Source organism: Carassius gibelio, chromosome B25 (assembly GCF_023724105.1).
Source record: "Carassius gibelio isolate Cgi1373 ecotype wild population from Czech Republic chromosome B25, carGib1.2-hapl.c, whole genome shotgun sequence".
Lineage (NCBI taxonomy): Eukaryota > Metazoa > Chordata > Actinopteri > Cypriniformes > Cyprinidae > Carassius > Carassius gibelio.
In genome coordinates this window covers 20,091,735-20,113,552 of record NC_068420.1, presented here as the reverse complement: position 1 = coordinate 20,113,552, position 21,818 = coordinate 20,091,735, and the positions used below count along the sequence as shown (strand labels likewise).

General features: G+C 40.6%; 1 protein-coding gene and 1 gene segment (V, D, J or C); both read left to right on the top strand.

Moving 5' to 3' along the window:
• The window catches only part of LOC128013763 (immunoglobulin lambda constant 7-like), a 138,750-nt gene that overhangs the window by 26,455 nt on the left and 90,477 nt on the right, over positions 1 to 21,818 (top strand).
• LOC128013747 (uncharacterized) overlaps positions 13,154 to 21,818 on the top strand; it is a 39,197-nt gene continuing 30,532 nt past the window's right edge. Inside the window, exon 1 of the mRNA XM_052596943.1 lies at positions 13,154 to 13,326. Within this exon, the coding sequence (XP_052452903.1) occupies positions 13,292 to 13,326 (35 nt within the window). The 5' untranslated portion in view covers positions 13,154 to 13,291. The remainder of the gene's footprint in view (positions 13,327 to 21,818) is intronic.

Here is a 21,818-nt window from a genome sequence, read left to right as displayed (position 1 = left end):
ACCAAAACACACACACACACGAGAAGAGGAGAACAGGGCAGAATCTTACCAGTGGGAGACTAGTGGCACGAGCAATGAGCATTCATAAGACACCCCAATCACCAGTGTTGAATTCACACACACCCCACAAGGGAAATGACCACACTTGGTGAACACACAGCCACAGCACACACCAAGGGACCCACCACCACAAGGGGCACCGCTCCCACTGGCAGTTCTCAGCACCTGGACAAAACGGACACTTGAAAGTTAAACAAAACTTAAACAGGTTGCAGAAATAATATAGACAAAAACAATTGTCAATACAAATAAAGTGGTGCCAGCTAGCCCAGCAAACACACTTTATACTCAACCAATGATTCCCAAAAATAACAGAAAGGATCAAACAGAGTTAAACTGGAAGTATCAAACTGAGTTGAACCGGCAATAGTTTAACACGCCAGCCAGCCGTCTGTAAACTCGAGCTAACCACAGGTCCAATAATCATAGATCCCGGGTGAACAAAGCCACCAGGTACGACGAAAGTTCATACACAAGACATAACAGTAAAACATAAGCAAAACAGCAGTTTTTCAGCATCGATATAGCCAACTGGCGGCCGCACCCCCGGTTAAATAGCATTCCTTATGATTAACAACGTTACGTCACAGGCCCTGAGCTCTGATTGCTGATCACAGGGTGCACACTCAGCTGGTAAAAGGGCTGCTGCCAGACCGGGGATTCTATAGCATAAAACATTCCCTTTAAGCTCACATTATAAAGTTAACGAGTGGAAAGAGAAACTAAGCTAACCATACCTGCAGCGCTACCGTAGACCGGTAACCAGGCAGACATCAGGTCGCTGGGCAGGTAAACAAGACAAGTCGCGTACCGGTGGCATCATTTGTCAAAAGAAAAGTCCCGGTTTATAAAGGGGAGTAGTCCTCGCGATTGGCTCAAAGTTAACTTCCCAGAACCACTCACAGCTGCAGCAAATTAAGCGTCACTTAGGGAGGCATGAGCCAGATAACTGCATCCCGCTACACGTGCAAACTTACCACTTGTAGATTTTTAGAAAGTGTGCAAAGTGTTCACATGCACACTGACCACCATGTGGTTTTGAGAAAGTACACAAAGCTTAGCGTGTGTACTTAATGGTTACTAAGCATCGCAGAGGTGCTGAATTTCACGGCAGAGGCAAGCTCAATTTTACAAACCTCGGGCGAGGGGAGCATCACCTGAGGCAGCATATACAAGAAGATTTCTGTAACTGCCACCTCCACTTCCCGCTAGATGCGACAGCACCCCTAAGCGGCCAAGAGACCCCTCGGGGTGACCTGGCCGGACATCTATGAAGTTCCCTGCAGTGCTGTGCCAGGCCTGATGATCAAGGAGACTCCCTCAGAAACCTGTGATCTCAGCCACCTAATACCGAAGCCGGATGGATGGTGCTGGCGAGTGTTTAGTAAACGCTGTAACTGAGCACTGCAAAGGAAACTCACAGAAGGGGCTGTGAGTTTATTGAAGGGGCTTAAATGGCAAGGAGGGAGATTAAGAGAGGATGTTTCCCCCTGCAGAAAGAAAAACATTTTCACAGATAAAAATTTATAAATTATTTATAAAACTTTTTTTCTCTTTCTTCAGGGGACATTCCCTCATAGCCACTTTCGCTCAGCACCTCGATGTCGGCAGATTACTTTCATGCCGAAACTGATGGATACGAAAAGAAAACGGCATTTTTAATTTCGTTTTATGGAGATCATGCAGAAATAAAAAGGCTCACCTGAGCTGGAGGGTTATGGTCAAAAGGTTTTTTACATTTTTGCTCAATAAGCTCCAACAGCTCTACATATGCAGGGCAGGAGAATTGAGAAGGCTCAGCCTCAGCTTTTTCACTATCCTCAAATATCTCCTGCTTTTCCTGGGTAAAAACCCAGCAGAGCACTAACCTCAGTATCAGAAAGTGTTTAAGATATAACATCATCCTCCCGAGGCTCTCTCTCGTCTGCCGCCCTTCTTTCTTTTTATTTCTTTTTTTTTCGAGCGCGAAAGGGAAAGTCCCTCTTTAAACCATTCAGACAGATCCACCTGTATTCTTACGAGCTCATTCTGTTCCAGGCCTCAACGCGGACAGGTCCTGAACCGCGGGAAGCAGATGGCTGTCATCAGGTGTCAAATAATGCCAACATGGATGCACACATCGTCTAAACGCTTGCTAGTTGTCGCCATGATAAACAGAGAAAGATCGCCTTTACTGGTTCTTTCAGTGCATGTGAACAGATCAAGGTCACAGAACTCTTACTATTGACCGTCAGCCCGCATAACACATGGAGAGTGCGTGGCAAAAAGGAATATATCTTCCACACACACGGCAATTCCACTTCTAGCATATAATGTGGGGGAAAACAACAATTTTAGGCACTACAAACTCACTTCACAAAGTGCAATTTAAAGCCAGCACTCACATTCGTGTCTCTGTCCGAGGGGAGGGGGGTTGCGATCCTCAATGCCACAGAGGCTGTTCTGAGATGTTTTTCTTCACAGTCACAGGCAGAGTTCACATCACCATTTATAAAAGGAGAGAGAGGTAAGAGATCGGTAATGAATCAATACAATCCAAACACTCCAAACCACATCCAATTCAGTGTCGAACGTGTACAATTACGAGACTCAGTTCTCAGTTACTTAGCTCCTCTCCAGTGCAAACGGGATATTTCACTCTCCTTCTGTTGTCCTCGAATCCCTCATCAAAGCAACACTTTCCTCTTCTTTCACCCGTCCTCCAGTAACTATTACCACTCAATAAAACGACTTTTCACGAGGGAGAAAAACCACACCAACCGCCTCTCTCTCTTGCTTTTTATCCTCTCCAATGTTGTTGAGGCCTCACGCAAACTCTCCGAGTAAATCCCACACACCTGTTGTCAATCCGTCATTTGGGGTTGTCATGGCAACAGACGCATCAGATTTCAGTGTAACATCCATTCGGGGCCCGCCTTTCCTTCTGGCCGCAATGCATATACGGGTTGGTCGCTGGCCAAGTCAAGGGAGGAATACCAGGTGGCTTGTGTGAGGCTCGTGAGAGAGTCTTCAACTCGAGGCAACGGGAAAGCATCCCTTTTGGTTACTTGATTGGTTACTTGATTCAGCCTTCGGTAATCCACACAAAACCTTTCTTTCGAACCAGTACTATCGGGGCAGCCCAAGGGCTACTGCTCTCTCGAATAATCCCCTTGTCGAGCATCCCTCGCAAAAGGGTGCAGACCTCTGAATACAAGGTTGGGGGCGCGGGTCGATAGCGCTCTTGGCTGGGTGCAGCGTCCCCAGTTGGGATTTGATGTCGTACCACATCCGTGCGGCCGTAATCCTCATCGTGAATGGAAAACAAGTGCTGCCATTCCATCAAGAACTCTTGGAGTTGTCCCAATTGCTCTTCTCCTAGTCCTTCACCCCGTAAAGACTCCCCCATCAGGTGGGTAGGCAATCCTCCTCCTATCTCTCCCGCCCCCGAACCCGCTCGTGTCAGGACCACCTCTACAACTGTAGGGCCTACTCGATTGAAGTTGACTTCACCCTGTTCACGAACCTGCTGGGGCCTCACTGAGGTCACCCGGGCCAAACGCTGGTGACGATACAAGTGAACAGGGAAAGGGTTCATGTTCCTGACTCGCACTGGGACCCGGCCCCCCTGAACAGTCGCCAATCCTCGAGCAACTTCCACCTTGGGACCATCTTCATGGGGTTCCACCATGACCCATTCTTCCGGACTATAAAGTCGAGGAGGCAACCTGACCCCAACCAAAGCCTCACTCTGGGCTGGAATGGACAAGGCATAATGGCAGGCTACTCTTCCCGTGCTTTCCAGATCCCCCTGTTGATCAGCCAGGCATACTCGACGGCAGTCGGCCCTGATGTGGTCCCACTCCTGCCCGGCCGATGTTGCAGCTGTTCGAGCCGGTCTACTTCGGAACAGCTCCTCCCAACAGTCCGAAATGACGTTCATCCCAATCAGGGCATGATGAGACCCCAGGCATGTGTCTCGTACGACCACCACTCCTTTCTGTGTCACCACGACTCCCTGAATCTTTAGATCGGTCAAAAGGTTTCCCACATACGGGATGTCGAGACCATTCGCCCCATGTAGCGTCAACCAGGGGGCTTCCGCAGGTGGTCGGCCTTCGGTGCCAAACAACTCATGGGCCAAGCTTTCGTTGAATAGGGTCAGTTGGGAGCCTGTATCCAAGAAGCACTGCACTTCCTGGTCATTGACCTGAACCACCACCACCGGGCAACAGCCCACCAGGCGGTTCCTAGAAGTTGTAGGCAGGGAGGGGTTTGATAATGGGGTCCCGACCACTTGACCAACAGTGGCCGGAAACTCTAAAAACCCCCTTGAGATGCACGTCGAGCAGGACACTGATGAAAGTAATGTCCCGGCTCTCCACAGCCGTTGTAGATGGGATCCCCACGCTCATCCCACTGAAATCGAGAGCACGAAGGTCGGGATGGACGGCGGTCGGGAGGACGGTTCCCATCAGAGTATGCCCGCTCCCACGGTAAAGAGGATAACTGGAGGCACTCTCGATTAAGCTCCTCCATAAAAGATTTAGATAGGTCAGACATTTGTTCCCGCACAATTCTCTTCAACCCTTCCCGGAGGGCCTGCTTCCAGTCAGATGTCATAGTAGTCGAAGGGGTGCTAACAACATTCGTGGCTAGGCAGCTGGGAGGATCTACATTCTCCATGTGATAACGCTCAAGGGCCAGTGCTTCTTGTCGAAGCTCTTTAAAGTTCAGGTTCGCGGTTCTTCAAAATTGCACCCGCAGACTCTGACGCACAGGGCCCTCCCGCAACCCCAATAAAAACTGATCTCGTAGTAGAACCTCTTCGCCCCCCAGGCCATGATCCTGTCTCCCTGTAAGTCTAGAAAAATGCTCCCGTAATTGTAGGGTAAATGCCCAAACAGATTGACGAGGGCCTTGTCGAGAATTGAAAAACTACGTCCTCAGAACAGCTACTGGGGTGGTGTCTCCATATTGTCCCGTGAGGAAGTCAAAAATGGCCTGGACAGTCGCTCGAGTTGCTGCCGGTGCTACCTGAACTTCTCTCCTCGCTTCCCCTTCCAAGGAGTTTAAAACAAACTGAACCTGCTGCGGGGCACTCAGACCTTGGAGCCCTGCCAGGTACTCCACCTGAATCTTCCACATTGACAAGCTTATTTCAGATCCCGGGCCTCCATACTTCGGAGCCCACGGAGCCCCCATAAAGATCGGCACGACAGGTTGCCGTGCCCCAGGCACTTCCTCTTCTGCCATCTCAACCTCTGGTCACTCAACTCGAGGTTGACCCTGCCGACTACACCAAAAAATCTGTCACAGGTCGGGTGGCCCAAGCTAGACGTGCCCACCCCTAAACCAGGACCACCTCGAGGAGCATATCAGAGGGAAGAGTCAGAGACAGAGAATACATTTAACAAGTTTTATTTTGAAGTAAAAGCAAATTGGAAATCCTAATCTAAAATATTATTCTTTGTTGCCCTCAGGGATCGAAGGTGAATGGTGCAGCGACCGGGGACTCTCCCTCCCTCTTCCTCTGTGCGGGCCCCACAATAGATGGACAGATGGGTGGTCAAGTAGGTATTTCACAGGTAGGGATACGATTGGCAAGCCAGCAGTCTGGTAAGTCTCCTCTGATAATTAAGTACTTCCAACCTTCCTTCCTTCTTTCACAGATGCAGAATTTGGGACGGATGGATATCAGTCAGGTACGTACATGGCAGATACACAGCCTTAAGGTGGGGAGGTGTTTGCCAAGGGAGTACGTATACGGCAGGTGCATGGTCTTACGGCAAGGTGGCTTCTCCTGACACCGACAGAGTGGATATTCCAGACAGAGCGTGCCAACCTCACGTTCGTGACAGAGGGAACAGCCACTTCTCTCATCACAGGTGGGCCACAAGGATGTAGCAAACTCGAGGTCAACAGGCTGTGCGGGGTTTCTACTGAGACAGACAGAATGAATGCTTCAGACAAAGTATACAGTTCACATGCGTTTGAAGGAACGAACACTTCTCACAATACAGATGTATGGCAGGGATACAGCAGACTCGAAGTCAACGGGCTGAACGGGGCTTCTTCTGACACAGAGTGGATATTCCAGACACAGCATGCCAGCCTCAGATTCGTGACAGAGGGAAAAGCCACTTCTCTCAGCACAGGTGGACTACAAGGATGCAACAAGCTCGAAGTCGACAGGCGGCGCGGGGTTTCTACTGAGACAGACAGAATAGATGCTTCAGACAAGTCTATAGTTCACATCCATTGGAAGGAGCGAACACTTCTCACCATACAGATAAGTTGCAAGGATACAGCAGACTCAAAGTCGAAAGATTACACAGGGCTTTTACTGAGGCAGATAGTAAATATTTCAACAGGGTATCTCTTCTCCTATTAGTACAAACAGAGGGGTTAATTCAAATCCCAGATGATAATTCTTCAACATCCAGACAGTTGGAACAGATCAATGTCACAGAACGCTTACTATTGACCGTCAGCCCACATAACACATGGAGAGTGCGTGGCAAAAAGGAATATATCTTCCCCACACACGGCAATTCCACTTCAAGCATATAATGTGGGGGAAAAAAAATTTTGGCACTGCAAACTCACTTCACAAATTTCAATTTAAAGCCAGCACTCATGTTCGGGTCTCTGTCCGAGGGGAAGGGGGGTGCGATCCTCAATGCCACTGAGGATGTTCTGAGATATTTTTCTTCACAGTCACAGGCAGAGTTCACATCACCATTTAAAAATGAGGGAGAGGTAAGAGATCGTTAATGAATCAATACAATCCACTCAGTGACATTTATGATCGGGATCCAAACACTCCAAACCACATCCAATTCAGTGTCGAACGTGTACAATTACGAGACTCAGTTCTCAGTTACTTAGCTCCTCTCCAATGCAAACGGGGTATTTCACTCTCCTTCTGTTGTCCTCGAATCCCTCATCAAAGCAACACTTTCCTCTTTATTCACCCGTCCTCCAGTAACTATTACCACCCAATAAAACGACTTTTCACGAGGGAGAAAAACCACACCAACCGCCTCTCTCTCTTGCTTTTTACCCTCTCCAATGTTGACGAGGCCTTACGCAAACTCTCCGAGTAAATCCCCCACACCTGTTGCCAATCCGTAAGATGAAACATGCTTCATCTCCGGACAGCATCTTGCATTCTCCTAAAATGGCACTGATCAATGCTCACTCCGTGGTCAATAAGACACTTATTTTGCATGATTTTATAACATCTAACAACCTTGATTTTATGTTTATCACCGAAACCTGGATGAAGGTAGGAGATTTGAGCCCGTACTCTGAACTTGTTCCAAATGACTATTGCTTTTATAACTCTCCCCATCCGGTTGTTAGGGGTGGAGGGCTAGCAATTATTGCTAAAGAAAGTTTTGGAGCATGTTGCCAAATGCTACCCTCCATTAACCCTACAAGCTTTGAAGTTCAACTATTAATACTTAACTGGACTCAACCTATTGTCTTAGTCTTAATATATCGGCCTCCGCATTTGACGAAGGACTTTATGGAAGAATTCACTGAGCTTGTTGGGGATTTAATTATTACTTACGATCTGATTTTATTGTTAGGTGATTTTAATGTACATCTATACTGTAGCATCGGAGTTTATGAATATCATTGATTCCTTTAAACTGGTGCAGTGGGTTAAAGAACCCACACACAACCATGGTCATATGTTGGACTTAATATTGTCTTTTGGACTCTCAATAACTGATACTGAAGTGATTGAACTATCCATCTCTGATCATTTTCCTATCATATTTAAAATGGCTCTTCCAGCTATGCCTTACATGACTGTCTCTGACTTAAAACAGGTTCGAGTGGATTAACCGCAATTTTGCGAGGCTTTTACTGAACGTTATAATGAAATCACTTCCTCAGTGTCCGTCCTATGAATCCTTATTATTAGATCTAGATGTTGAGCAACATCTTTATTATTAGATCTAGATGTTGAGCAACATCTTAAATCCTTAAACACTGTATGGTTAGATTTTAAATGCTGTTGCACCCTATAGGTTGCTAAAGCTGCAAAGTAAAGCTGAGCCTTGGTTAGATCAAGATATCCGCTCCCTGAGACAACTATGTAGGAAAGCAGAAAGAAAATGGAAGAAAGACAAACTTCAAATATCCTTTACCATACTTAAAGAAAGAATGTTTATGGACATATCAGAGTGCAGTTAAAAAGGCAAAGTCTCTTTATTTTTCTAATCTGGTCGGGGAGCATCATCAAAGTCCTAGAGTTCTCTTTTCGATTATCAATTCAGTATTACATCCCCCTGTACAGACTTTCCGTAATCCTACTAGAGTATTATGAGAAAATGTTCTAAATTACTTTGAGACTAAAATTATAAATCTAAGAGTTCAAATACAAGATACCAGTGATGATAAATTGACTTCAATGACTCCAGTGGCTTCTTGGACTACTTTTAATTCTATTTCCTTAGACTCGTTAAAAGAAATAGTTTTAAAACTAAAAACCTCTTCAAGTCCACTTGACACTATGCACTCCTGTTATCTGAAGTTATTAATTGATATTGTAGGACCTGGCCTTGTAACTCTACTTAATAAATGCTTGCAGTCAGGGATTATCCCTGATAGCTTAAAAAGGGCCACTGTGACTCCAGTGCTAAAGAAACCCACGCTTGATACATCTATCTTAGCAAACTTTCGCTCCATGTCTGTCCTTCCGTTTATTTCTAAGGTGATGGAAAAAATTGTCTCTCTGCAACTTCAGTCTTTCCTATCCACAAATCATATATATGAGATCTTTCAATCAGGTTTCAAATCATTACATAGTACTGAAATGGCCCTTATTAGAGTCTTAAATGACATTTTAATGATTACTGATTCGGGAGCTTCTGTCATTTTAATCATGCTGGACTTGTCTTCAGCTTTTGATACTGTCGATCACGGAATTCTCATCTCCCGACTGGAGTCCTATGTGGGTTTAAGTGGGGTAGTGTTAAACTGGTTTAAATCTTTCTTAACAAATATAACTTTTTCTGTTAAAATTGAATATTTTACTTTATCATTACGCAAGCTATCCTGTGGCGTACCACAGGGATCTGTTCTTGCACCCACTCTGTTTTCTTTATATTTACTTCCCTTGGGATCCATTTTCAGGAAACATAATGTAGCCTTCCATTGTTACGCTGATGACATGCACATTTATCCAGCCTTTACCTTTGACCAGCGGTAATGAGAATGCTGTTAGTAACTTATCAGCATGTTTGAATGATGTAAAGGTATGGCTCTCAAAAATTTTTCTTTTTTTGAACTTTCTTTTTTTGATAAATCAGAAGCTATTGTTTTTTGCCCTACCGAGCAAAGAAGAAAATATTTACCTAACCTTGATCTTTTAAATTTCACTATCTCAGAAAAGGTTCGTAATTTAGGTGTGGTAATTGATAACAACTTACAAATTTATAGGCAAATTGCCTCGGTAGTGGGCTCTAGTTTTTTTTCATCTGCGCTCTTTTTCCAAAATTAAATCTTTCTTATCCAATGATTCTCTAGAAGTTGCTATTCATGCCGTTATAACATCCAGGCTAGATTATTGCAACTCTCTTTATTATGGGATCTCCAAGAATCAAATCTCAAGATTACAAGTTGTTCAGATTTCAGCAGCACGTTTTTTGAAAGGTGGCAAAAAATTTATCATGTGACACCTCTTTTGAGATCCCTTCACTGGCTACCTGTCCAATATAGAATAGACTATAAAATTTTACTATTAGTCTACAAATCCTTAAATAATCTTGCACCATCGTATTTATCGGATTTACTCCACCCATATACTTCAAAGCGAGAACTGAGATCAGGAAACAAATCCCTCCTTTGTATTCCTAGAACCCGCTTGAAAAAGACGGGAAATAGAGCTTTTGAAGTGGTGGGCCCCACTTTATGGAATAATCTTCCTATTCATCTTAAAATGTCTTCCACTTCATCAGAATTTAAAACAGCGCTAAAACCATATTTGTTTGGAGTGGCTTTTAATGTGTAGTTTACTTGAACTTCTCTTTTAATGCACTTTAATTGGTTTTTGATAGTGACGTTGCTGGTACATTATGTATTTTGTCGTTATTACTTTTAATGGGTATTTACTTGAACTTCACTTTTAATGCACTATATTGGATTGTTGATAGTGACGTTGCTGGTTAGTATGTATTTTGTTGTGATTACTGTACAGCACTTTGGTCAGCTAAAAACCGGGTAAATGTGCTCTAGAAAAAAGTAAATGTGCTCTAGAAATAAACAAACTTGAACTTGAAACTTTGTTGGGTACTGCAGGTTAAGAGCATAAATTAGACCAAACAACATTGAAGTTGAAAAGCCACGCTTTCGAGGTCCTGAAGCACTGCCACACCCTCTAGCCCAATCCCTACATTGTGGGCATCATTGTTTGCAGTGTGCTTTATCACGAAGATGCCGTATTTAACACATGAACAAGAAATATGAGGGGTAGCATAATGGGATATTACTTAAAGAAATTACCAACATATTTTTTCCCCCATTATATTTTTTACTAAGGAACTACTAAAATTGGGTTAGTTTTTTACAACCCTAAACATCTGTGTTGACATCACACATTGCAAATTAGCACATAAATGTCTGCTTAAAATTTTATAACATCTGTAAAATATACATCGGGAGTGGCCAATCCTGCTCCTGGAGATCTACTGGAGATTTCTAGTAATCCTAAAGACCTTGATTAGCTGAATTAGGTGTGTTTCATTAGAGTTTGAGCTAAACTGTGCAGGGCCGGGTTTCCCGATAACGATGTATCTTAGCTCTTAAGAGCGTTTTCTACGTGCAAACTTACGAACGCTCGCAGCAATTCCACGAGCGTTTCCCAAAAATGCACTTAACATGAACGCGCGAGAACTCTCTCTACGTGCTACTTACGAGTCGCTGTCCATTCGCGAAGTGCTAAAATGTAACCTTATATGGAATCGTATTCTGAACGTATAACCCTAATAATTGGCATCTGTTTTGGATTACCAATCAATACAATCAAGTCTATATAAAGCACATACATACAGGCGGAGACACTGACAAAATGGCTGAACAAAAAAAAACAAAAACAAGAAAAGATACCTTTCAAAAGGATGAAATTAATGTCCTCTTAGAGGAGATAGAGAAAAACAAAGATGTGTTTTTTTAATCTTGTTTTCCCCTTTTTATTTATTTCATTTATAAATTCATGTAAACAAAAAACGAGTACAATAAAGTGTACAATAAAGTACAATCAAAATATTATTATATTACTCGCGTTGCAGTGTGTTAAATCTAGATAAAAGTGTAATCTGCCGGTTGTCCTGCATGTGTCCTCATAAATCTGTCTTCTTACGATGCACTTCGGGATGTACGATTACTCCAGAGCACTCGTAGATCTACGAAGATTTTCAAGTGCTACTTAAGCTACGATGCTTTTGGGAAACAGACCGTAATATTAAGATCAATCGTACGATCGTTTTTACGATCAACTTAGGCTTACGATGCTTTTGGGAAACGCAGCCCAGAGCTGCGGCCCTCCAGGAATTGAGTTTGACAGCCCTGGCTTTAGGTCATTACACAGTAAGAATAAGATATAAGAAAAATATAATTAGACTTTGAAATGTAATTTGTTTTTCCACACATGTGATAGGGTTTTAAGTAATGTGGCATATCATGGTATTGAATATGCACAGGAGTGTCATAGGGAATAGGCTTGCTGCAATAGACAGGGTTTTTAGTTATACCGGTGTTAAGCCATAACAATGGTTACGTCACCGCACCCCACCGGCGTTTAGATTTTTTAATAGTAACAAAAATCATTTAACCTAGTTCAGTTAGAGGACAGACATGTTTAAAAACTAAACGCTCAATGCAGCATGCCGAACTGTGCGCGATCGACAGTGCACCACAGGCCAGGAGCCAGATTTTATTTATCACGTAAGGAAAGTGAGGCAAGCTGACTGACAAGAGTGAGGTGAGAAAGAGACTATAGCAGATGTCTATTTAGAAAGGAAATGCAAAGGCACCTGTTTGGCAATAATTTAGATTTTGAAAAGCCTGTTAACTGGATGATTTTTATTAAGTGCACTGTACTGTCCTGTATATGCAGGTTGGGTTTTTGTAGCTATTGGGTTGATGTGTATTCCTTCAACCACTGATTCTCGTGCTGGATTGGGTTTTGTTGTGATGATACCGTCGACTCCACCCAAGGGAAGAAATACAGATGGCGAGCCACCCATGAAAAGGATCAAAGACACTGATTTACTCATTTTAACGGTTGGCGTGATTTTTCTTCTTTTTTTTCACTGATAAAGACTTGTACACTGTAAACCCTAATGTTGCCTTGACTTAAAAAAATCAAGTAATGTTGACTAAACATTACTTAAAATTTAGCATTTTGGCCCTGTCACTTAAACATATGAGTTAATTTAACTAATTTACCTTCAAAATGTATAAACTTAACAAAAGTAACAAAAGTATTTTTTTTTTTCTCTAACCAAGCCTGGTGAACCATTTTTTTTCTCCAAAAGTGTAAAGTTTTTTTGTTTTTTTGAAACTATAAGGTGACTTTATATGTCGATCTCTTTATTTTCCTTGATTCACTCTACTTAATTTATATATAAACAGAAGTTTTTTTTTTGTTTTTTTTTTACAACAGTGTGTGTGTTTGCCTCTGCCCTAGGAACCTTAAACTTCCTAGTCTTCTAAGGCCCATATTTATATTGACAACAATTGTTTAGTTCTTTTCAAACTTATGATTAAATAGTGACAGCCGGGTGTTACACTAAACTTTTAATACATATGATCATGCAGATAGTGAAAATCTAAAATCGATTTGAACAGATGTTTCACAATGATTAAAAGCATGTGCTAATGCACAACACTTTTTCAGTTATTGAGGTGTGATACAGATAGCGTTAAGGGTTAGGAAGAGGTCAGCAGTGTACAGTGTGTTACTTGAAGTCATTGTGTTGTTTGTGATCCTCTCATCAGCAGCTGCAGTGTCTCTCAGCTGTATCAGTGCAGTCACTGTGACTCTGACTGACGGAGGTTTTTGTACGACTCTTTATCACTGTGTGAACACCCGGCTACTAGGACAGTGTGCACTCTGACAGTGATATTCTCCTGTATCTTCAGTCTGGACTCCGTTGATGGTCAGAGTGAAATCACTGCCAGATCCACTGCCACTGAATCTAGAAGGAGTTCCAGTGTAACGGCTTGTTGCATCATGTACGAGGAGTTTAGGAGCTTCTCCAGGTTTCTGTAAGTACCAGTGTAACTCATTACCCCAACACACCCTACTGCTGGTTTTACAGTTTATTCTGACTTCTTGTCCTTGAGCTGCTGTTATTAATGATGGACTCTGAGTTACAGTGTACTGTCGTCTACACTCTGAAAGATTATATTTAGTACTAATATTTAGTACTAATATTTAGACAAATGTGACAATATTAAATAATTAATATTAATTATAAAATTTTATCACACAAACCTTGAGCAAACAGTGTGAGAGTCCAGATGAGGATGATGATGTTGTTCATTGTTGTTGTTGTGTCTTATGTGATGATGAAGATTGTGTTCTGTTCTGCTCTCAGTCATGAAGTGTTAAACTCACAGCTCTATAAACACTCTCAGAGCTCCAGTGGGTGTGTCTGTGTGTCGCCCCCCCCCCCCCCCCCACACCATGTTTGTAGTAAGTGTCTAACTGCATCTAGCAGTGTCGGATCCTCACATGTGTAGGCAGCTGCCCAGGGGACGCTTTTTTTCTCTCTTAATTTTAGGCTGTTTCTGAAGCATGATCTTAATTACAAATGTCAAGAGTGCATAATGTTACGTGATTCATGTAATGCGCGAGCACAAATCTCTACACTCGCAAGTGGATTTTCTTCACTCACACAAAACTGGACGTCTGCTTTTAAATATACATTGTTCTTTTCTGATGTGGCTCTGCTCTCGCTCAGATATTGTGTGTACGCTCAAACGTTGTCTTTACATCACCGAAAACCAGAAGAGCTTATATTTCAGGTGAAGAGGAGACTTTTTTCACTAAATGGAAGCAAGCTGATTACAGTCAGTCTTCTCTAGTAATTTATTTTCTTATTTAGTACTTATTTTAGTTAAGTGCTTAAAGTGTCCATTTAAATCCATTTATTAAATTATTTTATTTAGTGCATTTGTATTTTGTAGTTTTTGTATATATAGCCATACAATAAAAGCAGATCAACCAGGTTCCAGAAATAATCACTGAGGGGAGGCTCATGATGTGTCCGTCTCTGTTAAAAGAAGTATTTTCTCGTCTTGCTTGAGACTCAAATGCAGGAGAACAGCTTCATCATCTCCAGCAGGGTCAGGACTAGGATCTAGATCCATTGACTTACACTCTTCCCCAATATCAGGACACACTGGCATTACACAGACCCTGTTTCACTTCTGCAGTTGCTAAATGTGGTTCCAAAAATTCACACATAAATACATGTAGAAAATTGGTTAATATTGGTATAATAATTGGTTAAAATGGTTAATAAATTATATTAGAGTAACAATGATCTTAAAACAAGTGAATTGTATTTTTGAATGCACTCTATCATGGTTTATCAGTGATTATTATTGCTCCCTGCTCAGTCTTGAATAATTCACTGATTGCTTGATTTTATTTATTTATTTTCTTTCTTGGGAAGTGTTCACTTTTACTTTTCAATGTTCAATTATAATCTTAATTAAACTTATTACTTAAACATTCATGATCAACTATAACTCAATTCTAAAGCACTGAGTCAGGAGTCATTTATTAAAGATAATATCCCACTGTTCTGTGCATTCGATTCTGACAGATGAGATGAAACAATAAATGCTGTTTGAAAGTTGTTTGTGTATAAATGTGTACATTTCTGCTGTGTTTTGTTCACAGAAATGCATTATTCTCTGCTGTTTTTGTGTGTGTGTGTGTGTACAACTTGAAGCCCCGATTAATCGATTTTGAACTGATTTGTTGATTATTTTCATTTTAAATGATCATTAATTAGATCAATAAGGGTTTTTGCAAATGATAGCCAGTGTTCCTTTGTAAAATAAAACAAAATCAATAAATAAATTTTCAAGTAATAACAGCAAACAGACACTTCCTGTAGTTATTTATACAGTCAAGCCTAAATTTACTGGTACTTTTTTTTCAGTCTATGGTGTAGAAATCATTAATAAAAAAAAACAAAACAAAAAAAAAAAAAAAAACATGGTGAGGTCACAGTGTCTGAATAATTTTTGGTCTCAAATGCTGATCAGTTTCACTGGTAGTCCACTGTATGCAGATTTTTTTGGGTATAATATGTCACAGTTGACTTTACTCTGCTATCCTCACTAACATAACTATTACCTAAGAAATTTGCTTCAATAAACTCCTAATTTGCTGCTTATTAATAGTTAGTAAGGTAGTTGTTAAATTATTAAGCTATGGATCCGCACGTCTCATGTCTTGCTTGCCCCGTAACTGCTACAGTGTTTTATCCTCTAATTAATGCTGACATCACTATATGGGAAATATTTTCATGTGGTCTTTTTTCCATTTGAATAAAGATCATCAGGACTCATAATTGTGTCAAATGAGTCTAGACTGAAACAATGTAAATCTGAAAAGTTCAAAACTACTGATTCATTTGTCTGAAACTGCAGGTGTTTGTGTGAATCATAATGATTGAGCTGTATATGAAGAACAGAAACATGATTATTGATAAACTCCACAACATCGTCCATTATAAAAGAGGTCAAAGGTCACATCAGAGTCACAGATCATCAAATACATTTCCTTAAAAAAGTGTTAGTCAGAACACAACAAGAGAATGAAAGAGAAATATAGCTACTATACACACAGACAGAATCAAGCTTACTGTAAATGAGATTAATAAACTCTTTGATTATGATTATTGGCTTGCTTAGTTGGGGACACTTAATTTCTGGCAATATTTTCAACTTGATTGCACAGACACTGTACTGAACTATGCTGGACGACGATGACATCACTGAATCAATGATGAACTGACTTTAGCTGAAAAATTGAGTCTTTGCTATTGTCCTCTTTCATTATCAACACAATATTTTCCTGTTTGTCTCTTTAAAGCTGCTACTCTCAGTGTGTTGAAGAGTTTCTCTCTCTGCTTTTGTATTTGATTTTGAAACAGATTTGATTCAGAATATAAAGAAAACTACTGGAATTCAAGCAGTCATGTCATTCAGTGATGTTGAATAAGATGAATGTTGAGATTCTTGTGATGTTGACTGCACTCCTCATGTCTGCTGCTGAAAGTCCTGTTGAAATGATGTGAATGCTGCAGGGCAGAAGAGTGCTGGAGCTGCAGTGTGTTTTCTCAGTGTTTGTGAATGTGTTGTGTTTGTCTCCTGCAGCTGGTCCCACAGTGAAGCCCTCAGTGTCTCTGCTGCCGCCCTCTTCTCTGCAGATCTCTGGAGACTCAGCCGCACTGCTCTGCCTGCTCAGCTCTTACTCTCCACAGGGGGCGCTGGTGAGCTGGACACTGGACGGCTCAGAGGTCACCGAGGGGGTTGTGACCAGCGCAGAGAGCGAGCAGGACGGCCTCTACAGCCGCAGTAGTGTCCTGACCCTCAGCAAAGCACGCTGGGAAGCGGGAGAGCAGTACGTCTGCAGAGTAACACATGATGGAGCTCCTCATGAGGCCTCGTTCCACAAGAGTCGCTGTTAGTCGCTCGCAGTGCTGATGTTTCTCCAGTGAGCGCTGCTCTCTCCTGAAGATGAGCGTATCTGAGTGTCCTGTGTCAGGCAGGATTCACATGAGTCTAGTGCTGCAGCTGTAGTCATTTACAACTCAATACTGAAAGAGAGCTCTAGTGTCAAAGCACTGGCTGATCTTTCAATCTGCTGTGTTTGCTGCAACATTCAATAAAGCTTCTCAACAAACTCCATTTGTGTCTGACAACATCATTCAACTAACAGATGAAGATGCATGTAGTGTTTGTCCAGGTGTTTTTCAGAAGCTCGATCAGTAGCAGTAAATCTAGTCAAATAAAGCTCTTGGGGTTTGAACATGGTCTCTGGAGACAGAGCTGCTCTATTCTGAGAGGATCACAATCACTCCACCCTGACAATGCAAATGAGATTTTCAGCTCACACTCCCAGAGTCACTGTTTGATTGGTTACATGATCTGGACTGAAACACACCAGTTTCACTTCTGCTGTAGTCAAGAGATAATTCAAATATACGGTATATGAAAAATGTCATAAAAACATAAAAATCCATTCTGATACAAATTTTGTAAGAATATAAATCTTTCTGTGGGTCAAATGGAAAGCATCACGTCCAGATATCAGAAGTGATTGAATGCAGTCTGTTCAGTTTGATTGACAGGAATCATATCTTACATCTAAAACATGATGATCATATTAAACACTGACTCATTCTATTCAGAAATACAAGATTTCTGTTAGTAGTAATGATACTGTGTTATTAGTGTCTGTGTTGATCAGTGTTGTGTGTGTACTTCTTCTGAACCATGAAGAGATATTTGTGGTTGTTCTGCAGGTTTATGTGTTTGTTTACATTATGCTTGAATTTAAATTGAATTAAGATTTATATATATATATATATATATATATATATATATATATATATATATATATATGTATATATATATATATATATATATATATATATATATATATATATATATATATATATATATATATAATTTTGTTGATGGTTTTATAAGTTGTTTGGGGACATTTCAGAAATTCAGAAACGTACATCTTCATAGATGATGCCCCAGAACTCAAGCTCATATTTTATAATCAAATGTCACTCAGTGAATCATGAAAACACCTGCAGATGAAGGAAATTATGTGACTGTGTAGCCAAATTGTGAGTCTCAAACACTGAAACAGATCACTGTTGGTTCTCTGTGTGTTGACTCTGTGTAGTTTTACTGTATCATGAAGCTCCTGTGTGGACGCTGAACATCTGCTGATGGAGCTGCTCTATTCTGAGAGGAACACAATCACTCAAATATGAGTTTGACTGTTTGACTCTTTATTCTCTGAAATGAGTCAGTTGTGTTGGACTGATGGAGAGATGAGGTTTGTTCACACTGAGACTCTCAGCAGTCGTACTGACCTTCTGAATGATTGAATCAACTGTTGATCTGTGATGAGACTCAGTCAATGATTCATTCTGATGTGTGTCCTTCAGTATCTGTGTCTCTCACAGCTGATACTGAATCACTCTGGCTCCTAGTACCATGTATAACATTCATATCATATTTATTATTATTATTATTATTATTATTATTATTATTATTATTATCAGCAAAAGAAGAATCAACAAATAGCCTCTTTTTCCATCAATGTTCAGGTACTTTAAATAAACTGCCCATGTCTCTTTCACAAGAAGGAACTCATTTCAGTCCTACATGGAAACATGTCGTGTTATAGTCATTATATGAAGCGTCTGTCTTCAGGTGATTTGTTTTCTGATGTTCAAAAATACCAGAAGGAAACATTAGTTGAGTGATGTCATCTTCTTATATATGGCTTTATTATTGTATGTATTAATCAAATCATAATCTTATTGTGGCATGATTTGCTATAGAAGCAAATGTCAAATCATATCATAAAAAAACAATAATCAATGTTATATTGTATTGTGATGAAACTGCTGTTTGTTACAAACTGTATCTCCTCAAGCTGCAGTGTCTCTCAGCTGTATCAGTGCAGTCACTGTGACTCTGACTGACGGAGGTTTTTGTACGACTCTTTATCACTGTGTGAACACATGTTGACTGTTTGGATAGTGAAAACTCTGACAGTAATAATCTCCTGTATCTTCAGTCTGGACTCCACTGATGGTCAGAGAGAAATCTTTTCCATAGTTTGATCCACTGCCACTGAATCTAGATGGAGTTCCTGACTGGAGGCTGTTTATGGCATAAATGAGGCGTTTAGGAGCTTCTCCAGGTTTCTGCTGATACCAGGCTAAGCCATTGCTGTATATTCCTGGATCTGTATTACACTCTATTGTAGCTGTTTGACCGAGCTGGACAGTTTTAACTTTAGACTGAGTCACAGTGATTCCTCTGGATTCTGAATAAAATAAAATAAAAATATTAAATTGATGTAAACAATATCATTATCATTACCAAAAGTAGACATCCTACCTTGAATAAAAACCCCAATGGTCCAGATGAGGATGATGATGTTGTTCATTGTTGTTGTTGTGTCTTGTGTGATGATGAAGATTGTGTTCTGTTCTGCTCTCAGTCATGAAGTGTTAAACTCACAGCTCTATAAACACTCTCAGAGCACTGAAGCATGTGCTGACCATGCAAAGAAGTGGGCAGGATTCACAACAGCTCGAGCTGCTAACAAACACATATATAATAAAAATATAGAAAATATAATTTTACAATGACTAAGGTTCGGTATCATTGAATTTTATCGAATCTTATCCTGATTATTATCGATTCCTATAGTTTCCATTCCAATAAGATAAACAAAGTCATACTCATTCTGTCATTTTTCTGTTGCAGATGAATAACATGAGGAAAAAGCAGCAGGCTACAGAAAACCTAAGTCTACAAGAGGAACTCTTGTCTATTGTTTTATTATTGTAAATTATGAACAATAAATCAATTAAGAATACCATAAACATTTCAGGCATAGAAATTTACATAAATTTAGAAACACTGCTGCTTCATTTACTTGCTAATTTCTCATGCAATTTTTTAAGGTTTTAAGATTAAGGACCAGTTTTACATTTTTAACTAACACAATAACGGTTGTACTGAGACTTTGAGATATGATTTCTGCTCAGCGGACGTTTGGCCAAGCAGGTCAGGCGACCCATGAGATGAGCACCTACTGCTGCTGCGTGAAACAAACCGACAAAAATAACAGAACTAACAAATATTGCTACAAGTGTGACTGCATCATATAATAATTGCTGTTAAAGCTCCAGTATGCGATTTTTGTAATTGACCACAAGAGGGCGCATTTCCAACAATAACAAAGGCGAAGCTTGATGACGCTATGAAGCAGGTGACGTATCTAAATTGAATAAACGAATCATGATCACGGATGAGGTAATTTATTCGTTTTTGTATTACCTGTATATCTGATCGTATTATTTTATGTCATCATAATTAATGAACTGCAAGGACTGTGAAATGTTATACTATATGTACCCCTCTCTCCTGGGTCCTCTCTGATGCTCCTCGCACTCGCTCCGAGTGGGGCTCAAACCCGGGTCTTCGGCATGGGAGGCGGACACACTAACAAAGAGGCTAAATGGCTACGACCACTAGCCACTACTATTTGTTAAATGATTTGTTGGGTTAATGTTGTGCGGTGTTACGTGTTTATGGATAATGCCATGTTGTTTAACATGCTCAACCCAATCGTTCTAAAAGTAAATTTGAACGAACATTTGCAAGTAATGACTAAATATATTTTTAACAGCACATATCCGATTGTATTTAATTGTACTGCCATAATCTCGGTCACCACACGTGATAAAAATCCTTACCTTAGTACAAAGAGCAATATAACTTTGTTTATAAGCGCTATTATTGAAACTGAAACAGTCCATTTGCCACGTTATGTTATTTTCTCACAGGTAACGTTATTGATAAAAGAATGCTACAGTGACAGAATGTACAGGCATGTGGTGTAATCTATTAAAATCATCTTTACTGTAACTATTACGTTACTTGTACAATAACAAAATAAATAATTGATTTGCTTACCTGTCTATCAATACACTCGCGAGAGCAGAGTCTATGTCAAGTCCAAGATTTTCACGCAGCTCTCTCCATCTGGTAAACGCCTGGCCGATATTTATCCTGGTTTTATTCCTCCGTTTGTCACACAGTCTGCGTGTATCCGAATATGGATGCTTACGTTTTACTGGCACTTCAATACTCGCCAAAGAGTAATCGTGATCCATAACAACGACAACCAAACCATACGCGCGGCTATAACATAACCACCACTTCCGCATTTGACCATGTGATATTCCGGTGTGGTGGAACATCACATGGTCTACACCTGAAAAAAAGTATAGAGCGGACATTGCGTCACTGAGAGGCGACATTTCTTTTCCGGGACGGCCAGTTATTACAGAGATATTGTAAGTACACAACTGGAGGAAATATATCACACTGTGCAAGTTATTTTCGGAAATTTTATTACAAAATTCCTCCATGTTGGAGCTTTAATTATGTTCACAGTCTGGCTGACTACGACTTTTCTTAATTTTCTGTAAAGTTGCTTTATAACGATTTGTATTGAAAAAAACGCTATACAAATAAACTTGAATTTAATTGAATTGAAAAGCACTGGAATCAGTCGATTGAGAGGTATGGTAATTTAATGTTTAGTTATATCGTAGTTCACTCTGAATGTGTAGGAAAACTTTATCAAGCACTAAGCAGCAGCTAAAAGTCGAACTACACTGCAAAAGCTAGCTTAGCAGCCTGCAAACTAAGTTGAGCATTGAACGTTAGAATACCGCTGGTGCCATTGCACCATGAAATATGAAAAAATATTTTCTGGACTGAAGATTAAGGGTGTTTTTTGCAGATAAAAGGGTGATGGTGTTTTTTGCAGTGTGTGTTCAGTAGAACTAATGTTATATTTTTGGCCAACCAGTGTGTGAAATATAGTAACTACACTCAAAAAATGATTTTTGCTATTTGTTCAATTTAATTAATTAAAATGAGCACATACAACACAACTCTTG